At 41.4% G+C, this 16001-nt stretch overlaps 1 protein-coding gene across 3 annotated transcripts in view; it reads right to left on the reverse strand.

Moving 5' to 3' along the window:
- tbc1d22b (TBC1 domain family, member 22B) overlaps positions 1-2086 on the reverse strand; it is a 35330-nt gene extending 33244 nt beyond the window's left edge. For all 3 annotated transcript variants that reach the window (XM_030424300.1, XM_030424299.1, XM_030424298.1), the window contains exon 1: positions 1787-2086. In XM_030424300.1, coding sequence (XP_030280160.1) covers positions 1787-1842 — 56 coding nt within the window. In that variant the 5' untranslated portion in view covers positions 1843-2086. The remainder of the gene's footprint in view (positions 1-1786) is intronic.
- Between the last annotated feature and the right edge of the window lie 13915 nt (positions 2087-16001).

The following is a 16001-nucleotide window of genomic DNA, read 5'->3' on the forward strand; positions in this document are numbered from 1 at the left end:
ATATATATATATATATATATATATATATATATTTATACACACACACATCTTTGCAGAGGTGGATAGTAACAATTAACAATTTCCTCTGTAACATGGAGCTGAGTAACTTTTTTTGAATACACTACTTTTCTGAGAATTATTATATTCATACAGTATATTTTTAACTCTTAACCACACTACTTTCAATCATTTATCATTTTATACATCCATGCACATTGATCAGCCGGTCCCATGCCTGAAGGGGTTCATCTATCTTACCACAGCCATGCCTCCACATGACTCTGTTGAAGCAGCACCATGGCTAAAGTTACAGTACACTCTTCCTATAGCTTCAGCAGCTAATTTACATAATAAAGGACTTCAGAGAATTAAGCCGAAACTGAGCTGACACAGAGCAACAAGTGTGTCTGTTATGCTATTGCTAATATGTTTGATGTAAATGTATGTAATATGCAACATAATATAATAGCCTGATGAAGAGAAACCAAATTATTCACATTTAAATAAGACAAACTAGGCTTCTTTTTTTCATGTGGAAGTGAACACACCTGTATTTGAAAGATAATGATGAAACAACACAGCATTATTTCTTAGCTAGCATAAATAAGGCAGCTTGGGTGATAACCAGAATTTGATATCACATATATTATATTGTCCTGCCCAAACATTGCAATAGACTATATCATTGTTTTACAGCAAATATGACATTTGGCCTATTACAAACCCCTTGGCCTGCGACGTTCTCCCATTTTAAACCCAACATATTGCCAAACTGGCAAGCTGGTGTATTTGTTTGAAACCAAGTCCTCCATGTATGCATGTTTAAGCACTGTGTGCATGCTGCTACATCTGGCCCACTAACCTACAGTAACCCACAGCAGCCCAGTCTCAATTACACCTGATTTGTGTGTGTCTGCGATGGAAACTAGGACTTTGGACATCTATGCTGGATTTATTAAAGTTTAAGGACATTGTAATATGTTCACACTTTCACTACCTTTTGGTTACACATGATTTTCTAATTTGTTTGCCAAATCACAATATAATATAGTAGAAAACAAGCAAAGGATGCAAATACAAAACCGAAGTGGTGTACTTAAGAGTGTGATAATACTAATGCAATATTTGGTAATAATTTTATCTAAGGAAATGATTTCTCTTCATTTCATTACAAATACAAAGAGGTGTATGTTCACTTCGTTACTTTAACCTGAGGAAGACCACATGTGGTTGAAATAGTTCCAGTCACATGAAAACACAGCAGTGTGCTAGGTTTTTTGTCACTCACTAATGTAGACTTTTTCAGTAAGTGTGCTCTAACTAAAGTGGATACTTTGAAGAATACTCATTAAACAGTGCAGTCTCCTTCACTGTCATCACTCCCAGAAGCTACTCTACTGTTGAGTCACCACCTCAGCAGACTGACAAAGCATATGGCGCCCGATGCACGGACTGTGACAGCTGACACCTCGATTCTGAGCGGAGAGAGGAAGAGATGGACGTGTGTGTGTGTCTGCCTCAGCGGGAGGCCATTATAAAGACACAGCACGAGCCACGGTGGAGAGAGCTCAGAAGTGCTCAAGTAAATGAAGAGTCACAACCACAGTACGGTCAAAGAATGACTATTCCTAAGGCAGCGATTTACAGACACATTCCATACGCTAAGACCTCCATCTGAACATAGTATCGCTAACGTTACATATACTGAATCATTAGATGATTTAAGCTATCGTCTGAGACTTACTAATCTTCGTTTAGAAAATATAAATAAGTTACCAAAACTCACCTTCCAGGAACCTTTGCGTTTCTCCTCCAAAAATTGATCCTGTTCTCGGTGGCCATAGTCGGACAACACAGCCCCTTTAGATTGACACCGTACCCGGCTCCTCACGCCAAGGAACCATGGAGAAACCGTTTCCGTGTCTCACTGGCTACAGCTCAGCCCTGCTCGGCTGCTTCTGGTCTGCCGCCTCAGAAGTTCAAACGACTGGAAGATGGTCATATTTAGATTTCAAATGCGAAGATGTATGATGCGGAGCACTGGAAGCCGCCATCTTGGAGCACAATAACCAAAGCGTGTGATTGGCAAGTGGGTCAAACAGGTGCAGCGAAAGTGGCCAATAGCGGGAGAAGGTGGAGTCACGGACGGGGATGCTCGCTCGAGCGCTCGCACATACGAGACATAAAGGATCCGTGCGAGACTTCAGGCTGATAGGGGAAAGTTCATAAACGAAGCTGTTGTGGGACTGCAGCTGAAGCCTGCATGTTGTGTCCTCCGGCAGCAGAGGGGCATGTGTGTTCAGACTCATGAGATAGCACCAGCTGGTTTCTGTCACCGGTGCACGCAGTAGGGCTCCAGCGCCGGTGCAAATGATTTGATCTTTTTTTGTGTGTGTTTGATTGATTGCTCAAGCACACATTAGCTGAATAATGAGCCTCATAGCCTCAGACAGATATTTGGTTGTAATATTTAATCATACACTCTCTTGCTGACCTTTTACCTTACCGGATGGTTCAAGGGAAAAAAACAAACAAACAAACAAAAAACCTTCACATCAATGTTTCACTGAAAAAATCAGTATGGAATTGCATCAACTAAATCCAGACATACACTAGGCTGATCACTTAAAGGGGCACTACATAGTTTTGGAGAAGAAATTCAAACCCCGTATTTTCATATTTACAATATTAATGAGATAATAACACAAACTCAGGAATATGTTTGGGTTTTTTTTATTTTCTTATTTTTTTAATTTTTTTACCATAACTGAATAAACAAGCTGTTCTCAGGGGTAAATAGGGCCCAAGGACGCATGACAAGTTAAAAAAACTGTGTTGTCAGTTTGTTCATTCAGTCCATTCAGACGTGAAAACAAAGAGAGTTTGTTTATTTAGTTTGTTGGGCAGAAAAAATAATCAGCCACTGAAGATCTTTCTGTTCTCACTAGCATTTCTTCACCAAAGCTACAAACTGCTCCTTTAACTTTATTGAAAACAACAGAAATTAAAAAGTCTCTGTTAAGCTCTTCAGTAGCTGTTCAGTAACTATTGCAAGCTACAAAACAATGAAGCAGCACACAAATCTGAATACTTCCTCTGCATTTTGATGATTTCATCTGATTTGATGCTAAGTAATACTTCTCTTTTTTTCCCCCGCCCCAGATGCTGCATATAGGCCCTCTGTCCACAAGGGGGCAGGCATTTTCTGCTAAAGTGAGAGAGCCTCGGTCAAAATGAAAGCAGAGGAACCACCTCGTGTTTACTGTAAATGTTTGCAAAGTGAGTTCTCTATTTATGCTGCTCATTACATATCAACAGCACAGTCATTTTACTTTCATCATTGTTTATTTCAATCAAGGACCCCAGTCACTTACACAGAGCACATTGGCGTCCCTTTGCCTTATTCAAATGAAGGTAAATGAATGGTTTGGAGACATGACTGAGTTTCATTTTACATGCTGGCATGCATTTGAATTTCAGGTGCTCTCCTGTGTCTGTTTGTTTAGGGAAATCACTGCAGCCTGCCCACCTGTCTTCACCTCTTCCTGTGTCCAACGTACTTCAACTGACAACATCCAGGTGAGAGTTTATATTTGGGTTACTTGCTGGACTACTATTACTAGTATTTCTAAAGGCTGTGAACAAATGTGTGCTGTGGATCTGATGTCATTATGAATGCAGAATAGCTCCATTCACACTTTTTCTGGGAATATCCGTTTGTAATGACTTTTGTAATGAACCTTACCTAACGTGGGTCTTATGAAACGTTGCCACTGCATTGCTTTTGGTGTGACCAGCACAGCTCAAGGAGGAAAGCAGTGTTGTGAAAGGAATATGCTGAGAGGAGATACACTTATAGAGTCACAAGGCAGGACAATGGGGTGCTGTGTGTGGGACTACTAGAGTTGCCTGGAGCACAACAGTTTGCCAAACGACACTCTGCATTTAACAAACTTTTTCCTGCCTGACCAGCATGGCTAGTTTTTTACATCTGTTAGATAGGAGACATTTTGTGTCTTAGTTTCAACAAAGAAAAGCTTTAAATACAAAAGTGATTTTTATTTTAAACCCTAAAAGATCATTTTAGTTCTATGTCTGAGGATTACTGTTTTTATTTTTCAAGATGTATAACGTCCTTTTTCATGACACATGCTCATTGAAGTTTAAGCCAGAAGCTATATTTCAGTTTGTGTGACCCCCTTGTTTCATTCTCCCTCTCACCCCTGAAAGGAGAGCATTGTGACTTGTACTCTTCCTGAATTAAGTGGCAACAAAACCACCAGACAGCATTCTTCAAGAAAAGAAGAACATTTTTCTTTTGTTGTCCTGTCATTGTAGCGGGTGTTGGGCTCTACAGTTATTTTCAAAGTTTCCTGGAATTCATAGCTTAAATTCTGTTTATAAAGGAAAGTTGCACTTAACTTTTTGAGAGACAAGTTTTTGAATTCTATTTCTAACCTCAGTCAGTGGAGTTTATTTAAAGCTTTTGTCAGAGGAGGTAAGTTTTTCACTTATGTCAACTTAACACAAGATAATTCAGCACTTTGTGCTATGTGAACATTCAACAAAAGGTTTGAAACACACTATAATGTATTTATAAGTAGATATAAAGACATTTGGGTATTTATTAATGTTTGGTCAACAATTTTATCTGATGAACCTATGAAGATGTTTGCATTTTTACAACTGTTTGTAACGGCTTCTGCTGTACTGTAATTAATTATCTGTTGATACATCAGCACCCACTTACGGGAGGCCAACAGTTACAGTTGTTTACAAATAAATATAAACACTTATATGTGCTTACAATGTTGACAACAATTATCGTGTGTTGTAAACCATTTATTAAAAGCTCCATGCTGCTTATGAATATTGCAAAGCACTCTTGCAGCATAAGACAAATGAAACCCTGTTTTTTTTTTTTAGTTTTGTCTCCAGACACATGGTGATGTACAGCCGAGTTGTTCATCTCAGGGTCAGCAGGTCATCAATAGCTGTGCTCACTCGCTCTGACTGTGACCAGGCCATGAAGGAATGTGAATTCTCTGAGAAAGGTAAGACAGATGCCTTACTTTGAATTACATATGCTCAATGTTTTCCCTCTCTTCATTTCAAGACTCAAGATTCAAAGGTTTATTTATCACATGCAATTGTACAAGTACAGCAGCAGTGAAATGAAATTGCAACCACTCCATAGACTGTGCATTAATGGTGCAACCAGAAAATAAAGTCAAAATAAGAAAATGAACTGAAAAAGAGAATAAAATAGCAGACTTAAATTTAAATAGAAAATATATACGTATATACATATTATACAAAAGAATTAGATATAAATAAGTATTTACAGAAGAAGACCGTGCACAAAGTAGCAGGATGTGTATACATGTATGTGATATATGGTGATACATATTTCGACCTTTCTAAAACACTGTGTTACAGTACAACTAGAATGTGCACATCCGTCTACAGAAATGATTCCTACATGCATCATATGACCCTTGTAAATTTGACCTCTAGGTAGCTGTGGAAGTGTAATGAGATCATCATCAACAGAACATTGCCTGGGTATCTAATGCTTTGCCAGAAAAAGACCAACTCTGCTTATCAATAATTCATGGATGTATACATTCAAGATTCATATCTCAATTAAGGTTTGTGAGCATACATACGGTTGTGTCAATATATGCTAGACCAGAATCTATGTTAGATTGAGTTCAATAAAAGTCACAGTAAACTCATGGTGGATCAGGCTCATCCAGTAAAATGGTAAGCTGCTGCACTATGGAGTGATGTTAGCGTCAATAGTTGTACCAAATGCGTGTTTCATAATCCATCCACAAATTAACAGATTCAAGACCATAGGATGGCACTGTGAAATTCATTAGCACATCTTTGATGACATCAGGTTCACACCTGGGATCAACACCCATGGATAACGCTAGGTACAGGTGTCAAAACCCCCAAGACATATTTAGGACGCATTTGAGGTCCTATCTCTCAGACATCAATTAGTGGCAGTTTGAGACCACATGTGACCAAATGCTTTTAGCAGCGTGTACATGTACATCTACATGTGGCCCCATCGAAGGAATGCCTACTTAACTGATGATGTCCTCTGTGAAACTATGAGAATTTCAGATTAATGCCTCTTGATGTACAAAGTGGTACTACAGGACAGATTGGGCCAAGGCTTGTTCGTTAGCATTCTAACTTCAGTAGACATCTCTGCTACACAGTACATAGATGTCTTCAACACAAAATCAACACTGCTGTTTCTCCACACTCTGTAGATAATGTTAGTTTATATTTTGAATGTTTAAAACCACAGTTCATGTCATTATGTTACAAATTGCTCGTTGAAGTTGTGTAGTATTTATTTGTAAAATTGTCAGATATTTATTTGGGCTGGGGGAGATTTTGATTGTTGATGAAGACACATTAGTGAATATTAAAATGTATTCCTGGATAGTCATACACATTTTAAACTCTGAATTTATTAGTGGATCATGAAACAGGCATTTGTCACAAGTATTGTAATCACTTTCTCTCCACATGGTACTGCTGCATTGACCCAACCCAGTGTTACTGCAAGGTCACAGATGGCTGATGACCTTCTGGGTATCTAGCAGCTGATCCCAGATCAGATTGAGTTTAGTGGTATTATACACCACAATGCACTTTCTAACACAGTGTATCAATCTGTGAAGGGGAAAGCTGACCCAAGCTGTCCTTCAACATCAAGTGCTGTTACTTGTCAGTGTTGGTGACGAAAAACCAGAGGAAAACATTGTTAGTGCTTGGTCTTAAGAAGGTTCTTTAATATCTTAATTTATTTTATAGTGCTATTGTGAAACATTCAGCAATTATTAATTCTGTGTAGGCAATGACATAAATATATTTTGCACTGCATTGCAAAATTACCTCTGCATCTGAGTGGTAATGAGTGAACATCATTCTGCCTTTGCTTCTTCACTTGTAATATGCACTATGCTATGTTTTTCAACATAGTTGTGTGTGTTTGCTGGGCCATTATACAGAGGAAGTTATTTGGCATTGTTAGAAAAGATTATAGTGTATCCGTGAAGATATGTAGCAGAGGGGGGAGTGTGAGGTAAAAACAAGAGTTAATGTATGTGTATGTATTTTATCCATGCAGTATGTTTGCATGAATCTACATATATTTTGTCTTTATGCTATACTGAGAGATAAAGGAAGAGGAGAGAGTGTAGTATATGTTTTGTGTTCTGCACTTATCGTAAAACAGCTCTCAGACAAAGTGTGACAGTGTTTACTGCTGCTGTGCTTTTAGCAAATATCCATCTTTACCTCTGGGTCATTATCACTGCAGTTATTATGGATTCACAAACAACACTCACACACACACACAGGCACACACATAGTAAACTGCCCCCTATACCCATTCCAATTGACACACTCGGTTTAGCTTTGCGAGAGATTGCGAGTTTGCATGTGCGGCTGAGAGTGTATGCACATGTGTCATTGTGTGTGTGGGTCATTGTGTGTGTGTGTGTGTGCCCAGTAGACTGAGTTATATGCGTGAATGGAGTGAATGGTATTTGACCATGTGCATTGTGTTTTATGAGATGAGCAGGCTTTAATGACTCTGTCACCAGTAAATGGGCTCTGATTTGTAGCACAGCTGTCGCTCCACACTCTGATCAACTCTGGCCTTCTGGAGAAACACACACACACACACACACACACACACACACACACACACACACACACACACACACACATACACACACACATACACACACACACAGAATTTGCAAATATTCAGCACATACCCCACAACTAAACGTGCGTATTAAACCATACATGCTCACAGTGCAGTTCATGTAAATTGGGATTCTGGCACAAACAGTCTCATTAACATGTGTTGTCGATACAGAAAGCAATTGCAATCTGAAGTCTAATCAGAGCAAATTTACAGCTGTTCAGATGCAGGCTGCAGTCAGACATTAGATCTCATATCCAATCAATGCACCTATTCCTCAGAGATACCATGAATCTATACTGTGCTATTGGTAATATGGCTTTGGTCCCATTTTTGTGGATACACTGCAGATGTAGTTATGTTATTTATCAACCCATTGTGCAGATTCTACAATAAGGCAGTGTGGTGTTGGTGGAGTTGTGAACCAAAGAACAGCATCATGCCTTCACTCCTCCTGTTCACTCAAGAAATCCATCAAATATCATAACATAACGATGAGGCATTGTAATTTTGATAACGATATCTCTGCCTGGTGCAATTGTAGTTTCCCTGTACGCCCGTTTTTCTAATCCTAAACTTTTACAAAAGAGTGTTTCTTAAATGAACTGAATGTAGTAATGAGATAAGAGATCATGTTAAGGTGACAGTCCATCCATCAATCCATCCATCCATCGTCTGTAACCGCTTTATCCCTTTTACGGGGTTGCGGGGGTTTTTGCTGGAGCCAGTCCCAGCTGTCTCTGGGCGAGGGCAGGGTACTCCCTGGACGATTCGCCAGCTCATCACAGGGCCCTCACTGATGGCAGAGGCCGCCATGCAAGGCACCAGCCGCACATCAGGAGCAATCTGGGGTTCAGTATCTTTGACATGCAGCCCAGCCCGGAGCTGGGATTTGAACCAGCAACCTGCTGATCACTAGCCGACCTGCCCTACCCGCTGAGCTACAACTGCCCTAAAGATGACAGTACTGAATAGAATATTTTTTTAAAACACACTCTTGAACTGTGTTGCCGGTAAAGTTGCCAGTTTGCCATAAAGTTGGGGAATTCATAAGGGCTAGATGGAGTAAGTCTCTGTGGGTAGAAAGTGCATGATTCTTTGACCTTTAACACCCACCACTACAGCTGGGTTTGGCCTGGTGTAGTCTGTTGTAATTGTGATCACACCCAAGTGTTGTCATCATTAGTTTACAAGACAAGCCAGATTATTAGACTGAATAAGTTACTCTTTAAAAAAAAAAGTATGGTCACATCATTACAAGCTTCTGATATGCAGCTGTTAAGCAGAGGAATCCTACATTTCCTATAGTGTAATTCAGTTGCATCTTTTATTACACTCTGTCTGCCACAAAACCTCACACTGCCAGTCTGTAATGCAGGCTTTATGATGAAACTCATACTGTGTTGAGTCTCAACTTCAGACATTTAACAAAACATGTCCCTTGGAACTCTGAAAGCATGCTTGAAACAGTTAGGACTAATAGACAGAAAATGACATTGAACTGTTGGTAGGTGTTGCTAGGGGTCCAATCACAAACAAGAGATTTTGTCCCACCTTCCCTGAAAAATGATTAGGGTTATTTTATCAGACTGAAGAAAGTGTCTCCTTTCTCCAAATTTCCAAAGACATTATACAGTTTTCACAGACTGCATGATACAAGAAAATTAAAGTTGATGTTTAAAACTGTTTTTATTGGTGAATTTTAAAACATGTTTAACATCAGCTGAATTATAATTGTTTTACATGTTTGGTAGAATAGTCAATTTGGCTCTCTTTTGTGGTCCCTGTTAAAAGGCCGTGATGAAGTGTTGTTATCACTTCTCACCAGCAGATGCCACCATTGCAAAGTATTGACTGAGTTTCACAGGTTTGTAGTCCACAGTTCTTTAGGTTTGCTTTACAGCAGTCAGCCCTCTCCAAACGGTTGCATTGATCTATCCATCTGTCTTGTTTACTCTGCAGACTCGGGGATTACTGACAGTGTAACAGGTGTGCCCTTTTGATTCCATGGAAATGTCACTGTAATCTTATGATGATGTGTATGAATAGAAAGAGTGTGTGTGTATGTGTGTGTTTGGGAGAGAGAGAACTTAAAGCAGGCCTATACATTATTAAGTTTGAAATGATTTTCCATGTTATACTCTTTCCCATTATCATGTCCTTTGTGTCTTTAACTCTCATCTACTTTGCCCCAATGGCCATTCCACTCATGTATGCTGCACCTTGCTGACTTTAGTCTCATTATGAGGCCAAATGAATATGACGAGTGGTGACATTAGGCTACAGCTGGAACAAATGTGCCAGCCACTTACTCTGCAGCCTGCCCAATTTCTTGCTCTCCTTTTCTCACTCACGTACACTAACATGTGCTCACTTATTTGTCATGGAAGGGCTTGGTGGGGTTGATGGGTTTGCAACAATATTGGAAATGTAGATGGGCCTGTGTTTTGAATTGGATTGCACGCTTTGATGCAGAGACAGATTGTAAACTGTGATTTTATTAAATCCTTCATTAGGATTCATCAGTGAGATTGGATCAGAAAAAGGTCACTGTGCAGATGCGCCCCCCACCTCTCTCGTCTTTGCTCTATCCCCCTTATATATACCTCCTCCCCTTTCTCTCTTGTTTACCCCCCCCCCCCCCCCCCCCCCCCGCCCACCGGCGCCTCATATCTGGAAAACATAAGGGACTTGCTCTCACCCAACATCTCTCCCTTGCTCTCTCTCGCTCTCCCTTGCTCTATCTCTTCGCTCTCTAGCTTGCTCTCTCTCTTGTTGCCTGAAACAAATTTGCGATGAAAATGGGGAAAAATGATCATCATGGGCCTGCTAGAGAAACACAAGGTGAAAGTGACATTATCCCCCCAACCCTGGACGTCACCCCCCCAACACACACACACACACACACACACACACACCCATCTAGGCTGGCGCCGGTGGGACGCCTGTGCCACAAATCATTTGTATACTCTCATTTCTGTGAGCTGCCCGCGATGTTGCTTACTGCTTAGCGAGCAGATGACTTTCAGAAAGAGGAGTGAATTGGTAGGGAGGGATGAAGAGATGGGGAGATGAGAAAAGAGGAGCAGGAGGAGGGGAGGGGGGGCATTGAGGGGGAGGTGTGGCAATTTGCCGGCGTGCGAGGACGTCTGTGGGAGTTGGATCTGAAATTGGGAGGGAAATTGTGTGTGCCATATGTCAAGTTCTGCAAAGGAGGTTTTCATTGTGCACCTATATTGTGTGTGTGAGTGTGTGTGTGTGTGTGTGTACATGTATATGTGTGTTTATTTTCTGTTTCAGAATGAAGCATCTGGGTTGTTTATTGAATCACCTTCACTATTGTCTACTCTCCCTGCTATTATAACTGAAAGAGCTGCAGCCCCCCTAACAACATGGAAATGGGAAATGTGGCACACATATTGTCTGTAGCTACTGTTTGGTCATCTTTGTCTCTCTCACATGTATGCACACACACACACGCCCTTCCCCCACCCCTGCCGAGTGTGAGACATCATGATTCTTCTGGTACACTGAATACATTCTCCATGCAGCCTGAGCATTGGTTCATGCAGGCAAACATGTGACATTAGCAGGAAAAGCATATTGTTTCACCTCTGCTACAGACAGACACATACACATGAATCCCAAGGTTCATAAAACAATCATAAACACAACTATAACAGCATGCATGCATATGCACACGTTCACCTTCAGATTTACCAAAACATGCTCTCTGCATGTGTGGCCCCCCCCATATGCACATCAACAGACACCCAGATTCTCAAATAAATATGCGCCTGCAAACTCATACACATATAACAGCTTTCTGCATAAACACAAACACTCTTTCACCTGCCTCTCATCCAACCCCTCCCACCCATCACACACACACACACACACACACACACTCACACACATACACACACACACACACACACACACACACACACACACACACACACACACACAGACACACACACAAATATACAAACAAACTCGCAGGCAGTCAGGTTGGTGTGGAGTAAATATAGAGCGGAGACACTGTGGCACAGTGACCTGCAGAGGAACCCGCACACTTTGTCTGCTAGTTCCACAGGGGCCTGTGCTTTCGGGAAAGCTATGCAGTATTCATCTCTCAGTCAGTGGGACACATGAGGCAGGATGTTAGTAACAGTAAACATTGAAAGTGTGCTGCTCAGCAGGGCACTGTAACTGTTACACAATATGCACTAGATATCTAGATATGCTGTGTGCTTTTGTGTTCGCTGCGTGATCTGTGAAGGGGAACAGCTTTCTTTCCCAAAATCCTCAAATCATTTTGACATTTGAGGATTCAGATTCTGTTTTTCCTTTTTTTGTTTTGGTATGTCTGTATGAACTGTTAGCCATGTGCTTGTGTGTTTGTCTGACTGCCTGTTTCATATTAGTGTGTGGTTGGATGTTCATGTTTCATGTGTTTATGTATCTTCGTTATGCTCCACTGCTTGCTTTGAGAAATAGGTCAGTTTCTAATTACCCTAAAGGCTGTCTGAGTGTGGACTGTCTCAAACATACACACACATATAGAGAGGGAGCTCCCTATGACCCACATTCATCAGATCCAACCCCATAGGGCATCCAAGAGCTACAGGGGAGTTGTGCCCCCAGCATGGTGCACAGTGGCAGGGTCTTGACTCTGAGATATGCTGCCCCTTCCATCCACAGCTGACTCCTAAAGAATAGATTCATCATTCAGGTCTATTGTGGTACAATACTTACACACTCCTAATGTGAGTCGAAAATAAGAAATTGGGAAGAAAATCCAGTGTCCTTGCTCTGTGCACAAACAAATTCCAAGTTCAGCCAAAGTTGATTTGAGGCTTCAGCAGTCTGTGTGTGACAAATCAAGTAGATATTCTCTGAAGCAGGAAGCAGGGCTACCTTAAGTAGGCCCACCATGATGTTTGATTTGGCCCATCAAACGTTTTGGGCAAAGAATAAATATACATAAAAATGTAATTTAAGTATTAGTTAGACTGACACTTTGGGCTCTATTTTAGGCTCGGCGCAAGGTGGTGCACAGTGCAACACAAGTGTCATCGCAAGTTTCTGACCAACGCAGTTGTCATTCTCATGCCCAGCGCCCATGTTGTGTAAATAGCAAATGTACCTGCGCCCACCTGTATGCGCACTGATGGTGGATTACTATCCTGAGGCAGCAGAAAGTGACGGTGTCATAGACCAACAAAAAGCTGGTGTAAGGTCAAAGGCACAGTCTGTTTCCTGCTATTAAAAAAAGCACATTATTCAGATAGTGAGATGTGTCTACACAGGCGGGCTAACACCGTTCACACACTCCGATTTTATGATTTGAGAGGCTGCTTTCATTTATTTGAAACATGCCATGCACACAGTAATGTCACTGTAACAAATAGTGTGGCACATTTAACCAGCAAAACTAAAAGCTGTAGTTCTAAGCTCTCCAAAGGAAACCAGTCAGGAGTTTTAAGTAATCAATGAAGTTTATCAGCTGTTGCTCGTGCTCAAATGCTCATGTTGAGAGATACACAGATGGTTTCTGCTGCTGGAGGATCGCTGCACGTAATGACATCAATATTTTCCTCATTAAGGACGTTTTTCATCCTCTCATCCCACCTGTTATTGATCAGGATGATTTTTTACTACCCGTACCCCCTGATCCACAGACTGAGAATAGCCCACACACAGAGGGACGCAGCAGCGCTCCTCCTCTTCCTCTTCCTCCTCTTCCTCTTCCTCCTCCTCCTCCTCCTCCTCAGTTAAATATCAGTTTATTTTTTCTTATGCAGTCAACAGAGTTGTTGATGGGACAGATGATTGTGAAATAATGAGGCAGTGAAAACAAGTGTTACTCTTTAATATGTGTCAGGTCCTGATACACCTGGCTCTTAAAGGGAATGGGAGACCACACTCAGATTGGTTTAATTTATGTTCCGCCCAAAACACGCCCATGACGGATTCAGAGTCCAAATACCACCTCTTTGTGTCGAGATTATCCACCATTTAACTAGCAAAGTGGACTTGGACGTGCCCAAAACGCACTAGCGCTGCACTTCTTAACAAGATGGTGGGCCATGCTGTTGGCCATGGCCCACCATCAACTTTCAGTTTTGGCCCTCTAGGGGAAAATAATTGGGCGCCCCTGCTCTAAAGTAAAACAAGTAAAGAGTCTTTTAAGTACAAAATGTCATCACAAATGTTATACTGAGAATAGACTAAAAGTTTTTTTTATATATATGTATAATGTTTACCATATTCACCTGAATGCAAATGCAAAGTATAGCTGAGGCTGATGGGTAATGCTGGTTTTAGTTAGTGTTGGACATTTTGACCTGTCCTAGTTCAGTTCAGACCAGTTCAGGGGATGACAGTAGTTAGTACAATTTAGATGATCAGTGATATCAGTGAAGTGAGGTGTCTGCGCAGAGCACAAGGGATACTAAAGGCAGGAACACACCGGCCCAAACGTTGGACATCTGAAACGTTTGGCGAGACTTGGACGAGTTCGGGAACAAATCTGCTCGGTGTGTTAAGCTGTGTTGGAAGCTTTTGGAACCGCTCGGACGGTGTCTGGTCAGATTCAACTTGCAAAGTCTGAGAGTGTTGGCGGCAGGAGGATTGGACGCCATCGGATACTCTGATTGGCTGTCTGCTCGCTGTTCACTGACCATTCTGATTGGCGGTGTGCTCGCAAACAGCACGGTGTGTGGAAGAGGTGGAAGTGACGATGGGAAACAAACCACTTTTTCCCTCCTGCGACGTCTTCGTATGATAACGAGTCCGAGAGCAGACAATGTGACCATCAGCTCAGCCATAATGATCTTTCAAGTAATGCCAAGTATTGTATTCCCCAAACGTCTTCTCAGGTCAAACTTATACTGAGCCAATACTGTGTGTGCTTTGTTTTTCTCTGATAAACTACGATCTGCACTCCATTCCTTCATTTCTTGTTTTAATGTTTTGGATTACTGGCACAAGACTAGCACCACCCAATGTTAAGGAGGCTTATTGCATCTCACACAAGCGCAGAATGTACACGCTACTGTGTTGTTGGCAGTAGTCGAGGTGGTATGTTTCAGTGTAACTTCTGCCAAACGGGTCAGATGAGAGGCAACGGAGTGGTTGGATAAAGGCAGTTGGCTGTTGGTTTGAGTCTGAGCGGTGTGTGGGCCCCTAAAAGACAGGACCCACCCAGACACAGGCTGTTCACCCTGCAGCCATCTGACAAGAGATACAGAAGTGTCTGCTGCCATACCACCAGACAACAGAGCAGCTCCATTCACCAGACTCCTCAATAATCAACACCCCACTGTCTAAAATAGATGTAGCAGGACTCAAGTACTCAATCATTATTTTGTTTTATTATATTTTATTATTTCATTATCTTGTGATATACAAAATCATAATAAATGTACCTTGTAACCTGTAATTTATCCTGAGGGGAAATGCTGTTGTTGGCCTCCATGGCTACAGTGGTACATGCAGATGCAATAGCCAGAAGGTCCTTTAAATTTACATTCACAATCTGCATTTTTGTCCTCAACTGTAATTTTTTCAGCTTAAAAACTCAGAAAACAAAGCTCAGATATTGGATTAAGCGCAGCAGACTTTGAGATATCCCTATACCCAAACCATGTTTTGACCATCCAATCGGTTGGATGGTAGCACTAAGCATTCGAGATCCAGGATCAGTCTTTATACCAGGATCTAATCCTGTCAAAGTAAATGACATGGATAATAGGGACTGGCAAAAAAACCAAAAAACGGGAAATCAGGGACTGTCAGGCCGACATCTTTACAGATGAGACCTGTCTCCACCAGAACATCCCGAATCAAGCTGTTGAACTGGATGGGCAGACGACACAGAGGATGCTTTCCCAGGAGTTGGATACACTCCAGGACTCTATCTGTGAACAAAAATTGGAGCGGTTATTCAGGACCTATGGACTGGTATCTAGTTGGAGACTGACATTGTGAGAAGTTAGGCAACACAGTGGAAAAGCTCAAATCAGCTTGTGATGAGCACAAAGAAAGGCAAACAGCAATTACAGTACAGTATACAGAAGCAGTATAAATAGGATGCAGTGGTCCACAAACCTCACAAAATTGAAGCATTTAAGCTTGCAATACACACTATCAATGACTGGTTTTAACACACAAGTTAATCCCATGATATTGCACTTGTGTCTGTCACCTTGTTAATCCCGCTTGTTTCCTCAATGTGGATGAATGATGTTGCTAC

The sequence above is a fragment of the Sparus aurata genome, chromosome 7 (assembly GCF_900880675.1).
Source record: "Sparus aurata chromosome 7, fSpaAur1.1, whole genome shotgun sequence".
Taxonomy (NCBI): Eukaryota; Metazoa; Chordata; class Actinopteri; order Spariformes; family Sparidae; genus Sparus; species Sparus aurata.